The sequence below is a fragment of the Ammospiza caudacuta genome, chromosome 5 (genome assembly GCF_027887145.1).
Source record: "Ammospiza caudacuta isolate bAmmCau1 chromosome 5, bAmmCau1.pri, whole genome shotgun sequence".
NCBI classification, from domain to species: domain Eukaryota; kingdom Metazoa; phylum Chordata; class Aves; order Passeriformes; family Passerellidae; genus Ammospiza; species Ammospiza caudacuta.
In genome coordinates this window covers 45,967,226-45,982,922 of record NC_080597.1, presented here as the reverse complement: position 1 = coordinate 45,982,922, position 15,697 = coordinate 45,967,226, and the positions used below count along the sequence as shown (strand labels likewise).

The 15,697-nt window shown below is 40.0% G+C and overlaps 1 protein-coding gene across 2 annotated transcripts in view; it reads left to right on the top strand.

Annotated features, from left to right (window-relative positions):
• Positions 1 to 2,833: 2,833 nt before the first annotated feature.
• MON2 (MON2 homolog, regulator of endosome-to-Golgi trafficking) overlaps positions 2,834 to 15,697 on the top strand; it is a 67,311-nt gene continuing 54,447 nt past the window's right edge. For both annotated transcript variants that reach the window (XM_058806032.1, XM_058806030.1), the window contains exon 1: positions 2,834 to 3,046. In XM_058806032.1, coding sequence (XP_058662015.1) covers positions 2,936 to 3,046 — 111 coding nt within the window. In that variant the 5' untranslated portion in view covers positions 2,834 to 2,935. The remainder of the gene's footprint in view (positions 3,047 to 15,697) is intronic.

Here is a 15,697-nt window from a genome sequence, read left to right as displayed (position 1 = left end):
ATATAATTTAATAACAAAGCAAACCACAACATAATAATTGCAGTGCAATACAAAGTTAGCTTAAAAGCTGAGAGATAAGCCTGAGATGCAGGCAATGTACTATTCCCAATTAAGTCAGCCTAACAGCTAACTAGCATTCTTAACTTGCTGGTCAAAAATGTGCCCTCAGAGATGCCCACAAACATGCACCACCTTCTGAATCAAAAGTGACTTGAACTGTAACCAGGGTATTTCAGTACTGTACAAAAGATTGGCAAGCACTTCTGCTGAGGGTTAGGACTGCATGCAATAGAATCTATTGCAATGAAATGCAACTGCAGAAGTCACATTCAAAATCAAGTCAGTGTATATTAAAAGGATCCTGGCTAGTTTAAACAGTTTAACTGCACTGATTTAGATTAACTGATAAATCTCTGCATTTACAAAAAGCATACATCAAAACGGTGAGAAAGATGACCTTGTTGTTTAAGAGACATGTCTGAGATTCAGGCACATGTTCCCAGTTCTTGCATTCAGCAGATTCAGAGGAGTTTTCAATTCTACAACTGTAAGAATTCTACAAAGTGTAAGATGCATTTCCAAACTCATGAACAATCTGGCAGTATTTGGCTGGCAATGCTGAGCAGACTGAGTGTCTAAACTGGTAGTTGAAAAGATATGTGTGATCAATGTAAGTGATATCAAGTGTGCAAACAAGCAGACAACTAAATTCAGGGAATATCAATGTGTCCATGGCTTACTATACAGTAAATGTGTGGAAAAATCCGAACAACAAAAAGGAAGTAAATCATTAAAGCTTACCTAAGAAATACATGTGCATAGTCAATAATTAATTATTCATTCTCCTAGCTAATCATCCATGTTTCTTATTAAGGTATTTGGACTGGTCTGTGAATTGCATCAGGCCTGAAGCCCAGAACAGATGCATTAAGATGGGAAAATCCTTAGGAAAATGCTTATTGATAAATCATTCTACTAAAGAATACAGTCTTGCTCTTTTGTTGCTGTTTTTTTTTTTTTTTTTTAAGTAAGTGTAGAAAAATCAAAGCTTTTGAGAATAAACAAATCAATGTACTTTGAAAGTATAACAGTGTTATAGAATCATGTTTGATTTTACTAGACACAGGGGGTGAAACCCTAATTCCTTGTCTGAAGGCACATAAAGCTTAACTATCTAATTCAATTGCAGCAGCATTACACACAGTTTTAAAAACTCACATACATGTATCCAGTACTGCCAAGCTAACAGCCAGTATATTCAAAACAATACAAAAATAAATATCTTAAAATAACAAATTACTTAGAAAACAAGACTGCACTCTTTGCTTCAGAAAGCACCCCTGAAGATTTATGTATACACGTACAGTCAATGCTGTGCCAGTGGGAGCCTGTTGACTCTATCATTTGCAATGGTTCTTCCAGTAAATGAACTCAACATACAAGTAGGGATGCTCAAATTAATGAAACATTTTTACTTTTTCATTACAAGACAAAAATCCCAATATATTAGAACATTGTCTGAGTAAGAGTGAAGACTTTCAGGAAAGTCTAAAGAAAAGCTGTTACTTAAATTTTTTAAAATCAAATGGCAGTTAAAATTTGTCCTTCATTTGACTTCTTCATAATTTTTCTTTCAAGACTCTCAGGTTGGAAAACTACAGCATGTCAAAACTCGTGGATGTTTCCCAGCTCCCTGAGTTTATAGATGGAGAACAGAACCATGCTGCATAACATGTGGGCAGCCAGCACAGTACAGCATTTGCAGTACCAAGAATATGGAAAAATTATTATTGCAGAGACCAAAATATTCGTGAAATGTTAATTGTTATGGTGAATGATGAATGGTATCCTCCAGAAGGAAGCTCCCAGGCAACCATCAGGCCTAAGCTCCCCTGCATTACGAGTAACAGATACCGAAGAGCGTGTCTGAGTTGTTCGGGAGCCGGCTTTAGAAATGGGTTAAAAATTGCTGGTACGGAATTCCGAGGGACACTGCTGGTGACATGGAAGATACCTGGGACCCAACCATTTCACATGCCCTCGATTTTCCCCGCCTGTGTTTATCTCAAAGCTTCTCAGTAAAGGGTTCACCCTCGCTTTGCTTGGAGGAGACCACAGAGCCGAGGAGGGCACAAAGCTTCACTCCAGCTGAAGAACCACAGAACGACGGGCAAGGCTGGAAAGGACCACTTTGGGTCATCTCACCCCAGAGCACATTGCATAGAATTGCATCCGGACGGTTCTTGAATCTCCAGCGAGGGAGACTCCGCAAACTCTCCGGGAAATCTGTTTCAGAGCACACTCACTCGCATTGGAAAGAAAGCAAGAACTTCAGGATTCTAAAGAAAAGCAGTGTATCTCGCTTTTTGCTTTTTTAAATCAAACGCTCCTAAGAGCCGGACTTGGCCAGAGGGGACGGACCCCTACATCCCTGCAGCAGCTCGGCGGGGCTGGCGGCTGCTGAAACCCAGAGAGCTTCGCCACCTCCTTCCTCAGTGACCCTTCGCGAACGCCGCAGTTTGTCCCCTCCCCACGGCAGCTCCCCGCCCTCGGCCCAGATCCCAGCGCCTCTCCTGCCCCTTCACGCCCAGCCAGTGACACTGCGGGGAAAGGACCCTGGGGAAAGAGCCCCGCTCCCCGGGCCGCGCCCGGCCCAGCCCGGCAGGACGGCTCCGGGTGCCGCCTCCGTCCCTCCCTCCGTGCCTTCCTCCCTCCCAGCCGGCGGCCGCCGCTCTCCCCGCCCCCGGCCGTGTGTGCGGAAGCTGCCGGCGCCCGGGATTGTGGGAGCGGGGGGGACGCGGAGCGGGGAGGGGACGCGGCTGGGCCGGAGGGTTCCGGTGCGGGGCGCAGACGTGTCGGCCGGGGCCGCGGAGCGACAGGCGCTGCCCCTGCCCGCTCGGAACAGCGCCCGGCCCGGGGCTGGCCCGGCGGCGCCATGGCCGGGACCAGCAGCCCCGAAGCCGTGAAGAAGCTGCTGGAAAACATGCAGGGGGACCTGCGGGGCCTGAGCCTGGAGTGCCGGAAAAAATTCCCCCCCGTCAAGGAGGTGAGTGGCGCTGAGCCGAATCAGGCCGGGCCGTGCTGGGCTGAGCCGGACAGCGGACGCCGTTCCGGAGGGGCCTCTATGGCCCCGGGGCCGGGCCGGAGCGGAGCTGCCGGCGAGCCCCTGCTCTGGTACCCAGCCCGGTGCCGTTCCCGGTGAGCTCCGACCGTGGCTGTGCCCAGATGTGGCTGTGCCCAGATGTGGCTGTGCCCAGATGTGGCTGTGCCCAGATGTGGCTGTGCCTGTCGCGTGTTCTGTGGCTGCTGTTGTCAGTGCGCTGCCGAGGCGGGCGCCGTGGGCCGGGCTGTGCCCCTCGGGGCTGGCGGACCGACCGGCTCTCGACGGGCGAAGCGGGGGCGGCCCCTCGGCGCCCTGGGGAGAAACACAAAGTTCGGCTCGGCTGTCTCGGCGCCACGGAGCGAGCGGAACTCGCCGGAGGCGAGCTCGGCGCTGGGGCTTGTCCGCCCCGAGCGAGCGGGGAGCCCGCCGGGCGCCCTCCGGCCGAGGAGGGCCGTGCTCAGCCCCGGCCGGCCCTGCGGCTGCCGGGGGAGCCGGGGCTCCGCAGGTCTCCCCTCGGGTCTGTGCCTTGCCGCTCTCTCGAAGGCTGTGCTGCCCGGCCCGGTGCCTTATTCCTCAGCACTGCACACCCGTGACTGCCGGTGGCAGCTGTGGTGGTCGCTCGTCATCGCTGCCGCGTCGTTCTGGGGCTGTGTGGCTTTCCAGCGGTGTGGGCACAGCTGAGGAAGCTTGGGACACGCAGAAGTTTGGGTTACTGTTTTTTCCTCTCTTCTTAAGAAACTCTTTAATATACTCATTACAGTAGGACTGTGTATTTTGGTTTTGAAACGTGACTTTATGCTGTGCAGCCTGAGACCTCAGTAATCTCGGTGAACAGGATTATTTTAATTGAAGAGGAATCCGAATTTTTCTTGCTAACTTAAAATATACTTTTAAACCATATGTTTTCCCGTTGTTTTTATACAGTTAGTTTAATTTTTTCCCTATCAGCAGTTTGCTGCTTACCATTTAAAAAAGTTCTCTATGAAATAGCGGGAGGAAAAATATTAAACAATTAGATCAGATTAAGATGCAGACCCAGAAGCATCTGAGAAAGGCATTGCGGGTGTTGTGTGACTTAAGTTCCAATTAAGTGATAGCATATTTAATGTTGTACAAAGTAACATACACTTTAACAGCTGAATTGAAGCTAATGACTGTTGTGCTTGTTTTGAAAGACATGAGGTGACACACTGTAGCAGAGAATGTTGTGTACTATTTTAGTTTGCAGAGGAATGCTGGTGCGTTTGTGAAATTTTGTGTGGTCACAGAAAAACGAGAGAAAGTTACGATCAGTCCTGACGAATTGTGTGTGGTCACATGTAAATAAGAAAGAGCTGCAGTCAGTAGAACAGAAACTTCTGTGTGTTTGAAGGGAGATGGGAGTGCTGCTTGCACTCCCTTCTGTGTATTACTGTGTGACTCTTGTTTCATCTCTGAACAAGTTTCCCCACTGTGTTAACATTTATTTTCCTTGAGATCTCCAAAGGACTTGGGCAGTGTCGTTCATAAGCTAAGTATTTTTAGTAATGCCTCATTAAGTTTGCCATGGCGGAATATTATAGTAACTACTGTGTGTACTTCATACTTGTTCAGCACGTTTATCATATTCTTGTGTAAGCTCAACCTTTGTGTTGTTCACTTTAAATTGACAGCAATTTGTGTAGCTTTCTTCATTAAAAGCACTTAATAAACTTTTTCACAATTGTTTGGGATTTGGATGGGTTTATTGGAATAGTACAGGAAGATGTTTATAAGGAGCTGGGACTTTCTTCTGGGAATTCTGTGCTTTCACCTCAGACAAACAGTCTGAGGTGAAAGCAGTCTTACAGTAGGATGTATGATACAGTTGCAGGAAACGATCTTATTTCCTCACTTCTGGAAGCCCTTTTTTTGTTCTAGTTTTAAAGAAAATAGGTGTCCTTTATGTCAAATCTCAGCTGCTTAAGGAGATATTTTAATTGCATGCTTTTGGTCTGATCATGATTAGATTTGGCTAGAATGATCAGAGGAATGGCGTATTCTTCTTACTGACTTGAAACAGCACCACTTTTTTAAAACATGTTTAAATACTGGCTTTTGAAAACAGATTCTTACCAGCTCACTTTTTAACTTGTAGTGTAACTAAACTCTCCCACATGCATTGTAATTTATGAGTTTGTGTTGCAGTTGGTGTATATGCTTTCATGTCACTTAATGCGCTTACCATACTGGGATAAAATGATTGAAAAACTCCTAGTCCCAAATTAATAGTTATGAGATGTATATCAAGGTTGTTAGATTTGATAGGTACTTTGTAAAGATAAACTGTTTCTCCTCATCTTTCTAGTGTCTGACATAGTCAAAGATTTTGCTCACAGTTGTTATCTTCAGCCACTTCTAAAATGAATTGTCTGTTCTGGTTTTGTTGTTTTATTTTTATATTAATAGTGTTAAAATTCTACAAAGTGAATTTAGGTGATGGGTTTGCTGTGATAAAAGTAGTAATGTACTTCTCAGTTCTGGTTGTTGCTCGGATGATTAACCTGAGTAAATTCTTTAACCAGTACTGTAAGGATTTAGACCAGTTGTATGATCAGAAAAATAGAGCCTGTTTTATTAAAAGGGGCTTAGTTTTCACTCTCTAAACACCTTTCTAAGTCATATGTTATTACAAAATTGTGCAGAATCTCTTAGGTTCTGAGACACCAAAACAATATTAAATGATTCTTTGAACAGGCATGTATATGACACAGCTGAAGAAGTTTAGTGGAGTTCTTTTGGAGGAGGAGGATGAGGGAGGGGTTTGTATGGAGAAGAGAAGGGGACAACCAACCATGGGATCTAGATCTTATCCTCAGTTAGGAAGTAGAAGTGAGTTCTTAATGAAACCTTATTGAAAATGGAACTTGAACTTTTCAATGTTTTGAGGACTTTAATTTCATTTTTTCTGTTGCTCTGAGTCTTTAAAGTTTTCTTAGTAGGTCATGTTCATGTGAAAATTGTGTAGTTGTAAGTCCAGTAACTTACAGCTCTAGAGTCTGAGGTTTTTGCTGACTTCAATAATCTGTTACGAAACGTTGAAATTAGTGAGTTTCTCCCATTGTTAAACTTGGACACAAATATGGCCAACTTCCTTCCCCTTAGTTAGAGCTTTTAACTGAGAAATAACAGGATGTTGGCTCCAAAGTATCCATATGTTGTCTGTGCTCTATATTAACAAATATACCAAAGTAGGATTTTCCTAGGTTATACCATTTAAGGCTTTAAAAATAGGAGCTGCAGAAAGAACCTGAAATTGTATTGCTGACAAAGTTTGGGGTTTAAATAACATAACAGACTTATTTTTCTAAAGGGTGTGGAGAATACCAGTTACTATTACAGTTGAAGCTCGTTTCTCTTTGTTGCTGGATGTTTTTTATGTTTGATACTTCCTCAGATCAGCAGTGACTACAGAAGTGTACTAGGCATGAATGCTATACACTATGACCAAGAAGGGATATGGTGACTATGTCTCTGATATGCCAAACCTGTTTATACTGGCAGACATGCAAATAATGGCATTGCTGGAAAATATGTTTGTATTTTCATGATGTATTTCTGTTGCCCAATTAGAAAAGTAGATGCCAGCCATGGATGGGATAGAAGCTCTCAGGGAAAATGTAAATAAAACACTGTCTTTTGGAGCTTGAAATCGCAGAGGATGAAACAGTCTTTGGTAGAGGCATCAGTCCTGTTGATGTTATCTCAAATAATCTGGTGTTTCTCCTAGAAAACAATACTACTTGATCTTTAACACATAATTTTTAATACAGTGGGCTCTGAGATTTGCTCTGTCCTAGAGAGTATTGCAGTGCTGCTTATGCTGCACTGAATTGCATGCTGCACACACAGAGCTTTAAAAACTATTTTGACCTGCTAGTGACTGGAGTTTTGGTATTGTGTGCTGCATTTGGGGAAAGCTTGTGGTCCTCTCCTTGGTGAACTGGAGTAAGAATTTTCTCTTATCACCGAATTGAAGATGGTTTACTGTCCTAAATAGATTTACCTGCTGTTTCTTATTACAGAATGAAAATACTGCTCGGTAAACTGCATCTGATTTGGTTAGATAATTCTACTGCATTAAAAAACTTAGAAATGCAAGGGGAAAATACTTATAATTGGCAGAAGTAATGGAGTTAAAATGAGAAACAAGTATACCCAAAAGTTTCTTGCAGCCTGAATTCCAGTTTTATGTAAATCCTTGTTGTTTACACAGATCCAGTCAAGCAGTCGCAACTTTCTTGTAGGCTTGTGGCTTGTATTGTCTGTGTTGTCTCAGGTCTTTTCTTGACTTTTAAATAGGAGTAAAAGCAAAGTGAGTTTAAAAAAATACCACCAAAAACAAACAAACAAACAAAAGTAACTCTTATCCAGCTCCCTGTAGAGTTTCAGGCACATCTCTGCTGGTAGGAGAGGGGAAGGCAGAGGGCTGGCAGTGTTGGGGCAGACAGGGACTACTGCAGGGTCAGCTTGGCCTGGGCCAGGGCATGCCCTTTTCTTGGGCTGTTGTGTAATGGGTTGCAGGTGCCCGTATGTTTTAGGGTGTTTGTTGCTGTAATGGGGCTGGGAAAGAGGTTGTATTTGACTTGCCTCCACTGGAAGAGCATCACAGAATTAGCTTTGAATATTTTGATCAGTAGAAGTGCTCTCTTGAGTCTCTTGGAAGAAAGCTTTTGGTAGCCTCACTGTGCTGTTTCTTTACCCAGTCCTTGTTTGAAGGAGCAGTATTGCTTTTACTTAGCTACTTGTTGAGTTGTGCACCTTTGGCACATAGACATCTTTTTGAAACTGTATTGTAATTTGCTGTATCTGGGAAAAAGAATAGAATCCAATTTTGCAGACTTATTTTTTCTTCTTTTATAAGTAAATCTTCTTGCAGGCAAGTAGCCTTATAAAGCTAGGGTAAAAGTTAAAAAGGGAGGATTTGAGTGACTTCTGGACAAAGCAAACTTTAAATTATTCAATTACAGTAGATGTGGTGTGGACTAGCCTGAGGCAAGAGATAGGATTTGCCCTTACTGAGAGGCTGCGTGCTGTGTTGTGTGAAGACGAGCATTATTCTACATTTCTTCCTTTAGAGTCCAGTCTTGTTTGCATTGAGTGACATACATGACAGTTCAGTCCCCTGGGTTACATCATTCTTGTTTAGGAATGATCTGCCAAACACATTTTAAAGCTAATGTGATTGGGAAGCTTATTCTTTTTAAAGAACCCCTGATGTCATTGGGTAGCTGTGTGAAACTAAACATGAGGGTGTATTGCAAAAGGTAAACACTCATTAAAAAGATACAGATCAGTTAATTTAGTGTATAATGTCAAAGTGATCATTAGGACTCCTAATGCAACTGAAGGAACAGTTAAAACATGTGTGAATATTTGTTAGCTGTTTGTTCTGTAATGGTAATAAAATTTCAGAAATTTTGTTGAATATAGGGCAGTAGACATACTGCAGAAGGCTAAGAAAGAAATTACATGCTGAGCTGTCTTGTGATATGAGCATCTGAGTCATTTGATGTACTTCTAGCATTGAATAGTTTCTGAGTGCTCTGCATTCATTTTGCTCTGCTACTTTAGTGTTAAAAGGATGAACCAAATGATCCTAGGAAAGAAGACATAAACCATTTTCTGTGGGAGTAACCAAGTTTTTGGGTTTCCTGCTTTATTTTTTTAATAAAATGGTTTAATTAATTCTGACACTATAGCCCACAGGGAATTCAACGTACACTGAACTTTCCAGGTTTATTTTCAGGTCTTCACAACATTAAAAGGATGAACACTAGAGGATTTTGTTTGTTGGTTGGTTTTTTTAATGGGTATTCACTTAACTGTGTTTTAAGAGTTTTTTCAAAATAGAGAAACAATGCTCTGTAAAATGTATGTTGTCATACTTAGGCAGCTTGCACTAAAGCATGTGTTTTGTGCATGTGACTGGAGATTACTCTGTAGCATTCTTGAGTTGCCAGCCCATAGCTGAGCTGGTAACTTGAAACCAGTAATCCCTAATATCTCTTTTAGGTTTTTTTATAATTTCTGATCTTTACCATTTGCTGCATCTGCTAGCTTCATGTTTGGATCCATTAATTTTGCAATGATTTTTATTTAATATTGACCTTTATACAGTAGTATTTTTTCAAAATTATGTTTTTAAAAGTAAAGTCTTACAGGGAAAAACGTCTCTTCAGATGTCTTCTAAGCTTCATGGTCAATTGTAAATCATAAGTTTCATGTGATCATTTTAGTCTGTGAATAGAAATGTCACATGTTCTGAAGTGATTCACATAAGGCACACAGGTCACGTTTCTTCATCATGTAATGCCTTGAAATGTAATGAATGAAGAAAATTGGTAAAACTTTCACTATATTGGTCTGTCTTTCTGCTTTCCAAGTTACACTTTTCAGTGCAGGATGAAGTTGCCTGATGTTGGGTGTCTGAGCTTCATTGATTGTGCAGAACACCTACACACTGGGTGTTCTCCATTGCCACTTGAGATTCAATAATGTTTCCTCCTTGACTTCCAGCCTCTGGTCCAGAAGAGCTTGGGTCTTCTGGTGTCTGCGTGTAGTTGTCTTGGATACAGAGGCCTGAGCTTAGACCTCTGCATTGAGCCCCTGCCAGTGGGTCAGCTGAATTAGCTCAAGGAGAGGCTTTAAGAATTAAGGGGCATTCAGGAGAGACAATCTCCATTGTAACAGGAGTCTAAATATTTAAATTTGTGCATCCTAATCTCTGATTTAATTCTCATCTGCCTCCCATGGCTTTTTGAATATTATACAGGAAACTTGCAGCAGAAGTTGGAAATCCTTGGTGACTCCAGTTCTCAACTAGTGCCTAAACTGTGAACTGTTGTTTCCCTTTACCAGGTGTCTGGCAAATGGACATTGCTGACTGAATATAGTGCTTGTGGCAAATTCTCAAAAGTTGCCTGGTCCTGTCTGTTGTGCTTGAGAAGCTGAAGGCAACATTAGTTTGAACTTCAAGTGTATGTCTCCTGAAGCTCTGAAACAGGGTGTTATTTTGTTTTTAACATAGAATGATAATTGTTGTGTCAAAAATATGTAACTACATTTCAAGTGCAAGTGCTCTGTTTCAGTGGTTTAAAATCAGTTGTGTGGTACTTGAATGGATCACTCAGAAATCTCTTAATACTGGACACGGGCTCTCAGAACATCCTGATGCTACATAGGTATCTCATGTATTATATGCATTAGATATATACATGTATATAAGGTGTTATATACATTAGGTACCTATGTAGTGTAAGGGTATCTTAAGAGATATCCTTATCCTGAGAGATACCATGTATAATGTATTATACGTACTATTTAGGTATCCATATAATTTATACAGAATACAGTACAGCATACGAGGTACATCCTTGCTCTCTCTGTTGAAGAGAGAAGAAGAACTTAGAAATTTGTTGCTATGTGACTTGTGTTTCTTCTCTTTCAGGTGTTAGCTTTTTTGCCTTTCTGTCTACATTAGTGCAGTTTGGTAATGAGTTGTTTTATGTTATGCCTTGTGATTGGATTTGTTAATTTGTATGTGATGCTCTTTCCAGCTGAGGTGTAGTATTTTGACTGTCAAATGAAAACTTGTGGTAGTATGTATTTGTATTTGAATATCTCTATGTTCACGTCAAGTGAGGCAGCTCCAGAGGCAGCAGCTCTGAAGACTTCCGATAACTCTGGCAATTCTCCTGGCATTACTGATGGTTAACCTTCAGCATTTTGAATTGGCTACTGGTACTGCAAACTGACAGTTTCAGAAGATTAATGGGCCAGAGGAGTAGTCATTCTTGTTAAGTGTGAATGAGCACTCTGAATATGAGAGCAACTAATATAGTTGCACTAAAGCTGGAATGAACAGGGTTGTGTGTTTTTGAAAAAATATAAACTGCAATATCTTAAATCTTCAGCTGGAGAAGAAAGTGTATGACAAAATCTGTTAAAGCTTTTTGTTTTCCAAATTTATGATAATTTTGTAACAAAATGATAAACTGTTCAGTGTAATAAACCCCTGTGAGTGCACAGCAATGTCAGATCAAGACTGGCATTTTGCCAGTTTAAATTACATGTAAAATGAGTATACATAAAAGAGAAGGGTCAAAGTAGGGGTAGTACTCAGGGGGAGGAAGATAAAAATACAGGAGGCAAGTACAGGGCTTTTTCACACAAATGTGGTACACTTGAGTGCTTTCATGAGACTGATTTAGTGAGGAGTTTTTTGTGTGTTCTTTTTAAGCAATAGCTTAGCTGTATAGTAATGGTCCAGAATGTGCTTTTGCACAGCAAGCCAGAATAACAATGAAGTGAAACTCTACTTTGGACAGGAGGACCTCTTATTTAAACTGTTGGATATAGGGTTAGTGTCCCAGTTGGAAAGGCAGACAGTCATGGATAGAAAAAAATTGCTCTTTTTATTTCATGTAATAGATATGCAAGTGACTATAGATAACATATTACTCTCATCCAGTCTTAATAAAAGGTTGGCAAACAATGTAATGTAAATACCAATAAAAATAATTCTTTCTGAATGCTTTTCTTTTGAGAATAGAGAAATCAAGAGCTTCAAATGTTAAAACAATTTTAGTGTCTCTGGAGATAGCAATTTGCTCCAATGTACAATGAAAACACAAATGGTCATTCAAAAGCACTAGCAGTGAAAATTCTTGGTTTTATTAACTTTTGGTAACAATGCTATCACATTTAGAAATTCATACAAAAAGATTCTTGATGTTAGATCAATCCTTAGTATAAATTAGTACATGTTTGATTGTTGCATTAAATATCCTTATGGGAATGTATATCTTTTTGGTTAATAAAGTCAAAAAGGTGTTGACTTTGTTCCTAATTGTTAGATACAAATTCCTTTGAAGATCAGCATGTTTATCCTTTTTAAACTTTTTAAAAAAATCATTTGAAACTTTTAATGAAACGATTGCTATGGCAGAGACAACAATTACTTTTTCTCACTTTAGATTCAAATTTTGGGTCATCTTTCCCTTATGAAAAGTTGTTAACTATGTTATATTCTTCAGTAAAAGAAGGGTAGCGCTTTCATGTTTCCCCCAGAGTAATGAATGACAAGTCCATAGAGATTACTGCAGAGCACCTGATGTACTGTCAGATCACATCCCAGCTGATGCCTCTGGTCCTTTACTTGCCTGTGTGCATTGCAGTAGAGGTCCAAGATGTACCTCTGTTAATGTTAAATGTTCAAGCATATGCCATGCTATTATTCTTAGTACTGCCAAGACAAGTCCTGTTCTTGGGCTGCAGGGTAATGATATGGTGATCATGGAGTTAGCTCAAGTGGTATCTTTAGTTAATGTAGATTGCCTACTGCAGCTGGATTTAGGAGCTTCCACAATGTCCCAGAAGACAGATTTGAAGAACTGCTGCTTTCTAGATCCACTTACCACTCATGGTGTGGATGGCTTGCCTTTATGTCATGTTGAATTCATGTAGAATTGAATATCCCAGTTATCCTAATACCTTCATATGTGATTTATGAGTTACAGATCTTTAAATATATGTAATGTGGAAAAATTTGGTTCATGATTGTTACCTGGATGTTGGCAAATGTTGGTTTTGCTTGAGGATGTGTTAAATCTTTCCTTACTGATTGCCTGAGTGGATATTATCTGCCTCTCTTACCCAATAAGTGCTTTAGATCCTAAACAAAGTAAAAGTTTCCAAAAATTGGGAAGATGCTCACAGCATACCTGTGACAGGAAGGCTGAAAGTTTTCCCTGTTTCAACTGAAGACTGAGAAGGCTGTTAGGAGAGTAAGAGTTTTGGATCTGAGAAGCTTCTGAAGCTGTGTTCGGAAGTCTCTATGCATCTCCACATTGTGGTCTCTCACATGCAGAGAACCTCTGTCTGTAAGGCAGCTGTGAATGTTGTTTTCAGATTGCACATTCAGAGAGGAACTTTGAGGCCAGAACATAGATGTTATGCACAGACTCCTTTTCAGTCTGCTTGAAACTGCACTCTCCTGATCTTTTTAATTTTTTTTTTTTTTTGTACATAGGTTGTCTCTTTGCCTTACTTTGATTTCTGTGAAGGGCGATTTCCATGTAATTAGCAAATACTTGGTAATTTCCATGGAAGCAGAAAGATGATGAGGCAAGTGTTTGAGTGTAGAGGGTCTTCTTGAATTTTACTGGGGGTTATTGACTGTTTGATTAAAGCCAGATCAAAGTGCTGGAAGAGACTGACTTGAATATGTTCTATCCCTGAGAGTCAGTTTCTCTTCTTCTTCAATATTTCACCTTCCCAGACTGGATGCTGCAGTTGCTTCAGGAGAAACATGAAACAAAACTCAATAATGGCATGTGTGTGTTTCAGACATTTTATATCATTCATTTCACAATTATTAAAGCAGCAGAATTGGAAATCTAATTGGCTGAAGGTTTTAAATACATTTAAGCTTTGTTAAGTTTCAGGAATTCCATGTATATTTTCTTCTGTTCAAAATAAAGAGAGAACTGACTTGCTTGTTAGGCTGCTATGAGTTGTGGTGCTAAGGGAAGCTGGTAATGTTACAGCTAAAATTGGTATTGATTTAAAAACATTGTGTCTTATATTTATGTGAAAGTAAATTATCATATTTGTATCCATAAATACACACAATATAATGTTCTCTCCTTGATTAGTGCTTTATAAGATCCTGTTCTCATGTGACAGTGTCCTGCAAACTGCTACAGTAATTGATGTAAATTTGTAAACTTAAAAAGCTATGAATATATCTTTTAATTTGCCACTTAAACTGATGCAATCCCAGCACACTTTTACATTAATGTATACAGACTAGAACTGTTTGTAGTTATCATGTTTTCTATTGGCTATTTGTGATCAACTGAGGTATATTTTTATAGTGTTAATATGTTGTCTCTTTTACACATATAATAGAGTATTTTGTAGGGTACATGTGGTGTAATTAGTTTTTAACTGTAAATATTTTTAACTGAGATTTGGAATAGAAACCATAGCATCATGCAGACGATCATACAAATTTCTGTATCTCATGGAGAAGAATGCTTAGATTCAGCAGTTGTTTTGTTTTACTTATTTTTTTTTTAAATATATAGTATTTTATATAAAGCCAGCATGGAAAAAACTGAGAGCCATTATGTTCGAAAATTTTTGTGTGAAGTGCATGGTGTTTGTGAATGCCACTACTATGAGCAGACTTAATATTTCTTGGAATCAGAATGAGTTTGTCACTCCTGGCAAGACAGAAATCAATTGCCATTAGTAATTGTGATTAGTTTTCATTTAAAGATGATTTAAGTTGGACTGTGACAAATCCTTCATATTAATTAGTAGAAACAAAGTGTTATGACAAGAAGTTCAACACATTAAATTAATATCATTAAAATCATTAAAATAAATAAGAGCTGCATTTGACATGCCTTAATTTAGTTATGCAAAATATATATGTTCATGTTGCTTTGTGTTCATTTGAGCATGTTGTATTGTTAATCAGGCACTGTGAATATTATTGACTTCATTTTTAAAGTAGAAAACTGTGTTCAGAAAAATCTAAATAAATCTCCAGAACACTCCAGGCAGTGTTTAGTCTTCCTATATTGTTTTGGGAAATCAAATTTTTTAAAAAAACAACCAAACGAAAACCCCTCAGCTTTGCATTTCTCATTTAGCTATTTTGAGAAATATGTGTGTCAACTCTTAATTTAAATATTTAATTGTGAATTTATACAGTCACCTTAACCTGACTTTCTGTGAAACCTTGTTGGAATAATGTTTTGATGGAGAGGGAATATTAATACTTGGTAAAACTTCATGTACTATCATTTTCATATTTCCGATGACAGTTTCTTTGCTTCTCTAATCTGTTTTATGAGGTGACAGCACACATCTTTAAATAGTAGTATCAGAGGAAAAATAGTAATGTGTAGTGTTGAAAGTGCACAGAAATACAAAGCTAAAATAAAAGTGGGAAATGTGCTTTCAAATTTGCAGAACAGTATTTTCCAGCAATTTGCATCCAGTCATTTGGGAAAACCTGTTGCATTTATTTTGATTTGTTTAATTCTTTCCGGAGTCTTATAGTGTATTAATGAAATTTAAAAACTGGAAAAGCACAATGTATAATATGTATTTTTTATTTTGTACACAAAGCTTTCAGAAGTCAAGGTCTTGAAATGCAAAGCTTCAGTGTTGTTTCCAGTTTGGCTCGATTTCTGTTAGAGAGCACGGCTTGAGTGATTTCTGCAGGGGAGTGTTTGTGGGCTCTGGAGAGGGAGTTGCTGTTCCCTTGGGCCGTGCGTGATGCCCTGGCTGGGCTGGGCAGCCCTGGCCCTGCTGGAGGAGTGGGAGAGCAAGAGGATGATGCTGCTGCTCTGCCAAGTCATACCTGGGGGAAAGGGAAAGAGGAGCTGGTGCTGTGCTCTGTGTGGCATGCTGGCAAGAGCAGAAAGTGTAGTTAGAAAGTCACCTTTGCGGCATTGCCATGGGATCATTTGTATAGGACGTTTGGGAGCCAAAATCCAGGGGGAAGATGGGTTTCATTTTTATACTTGTAATTTGAAACTGTCTAGAGACTGTAAC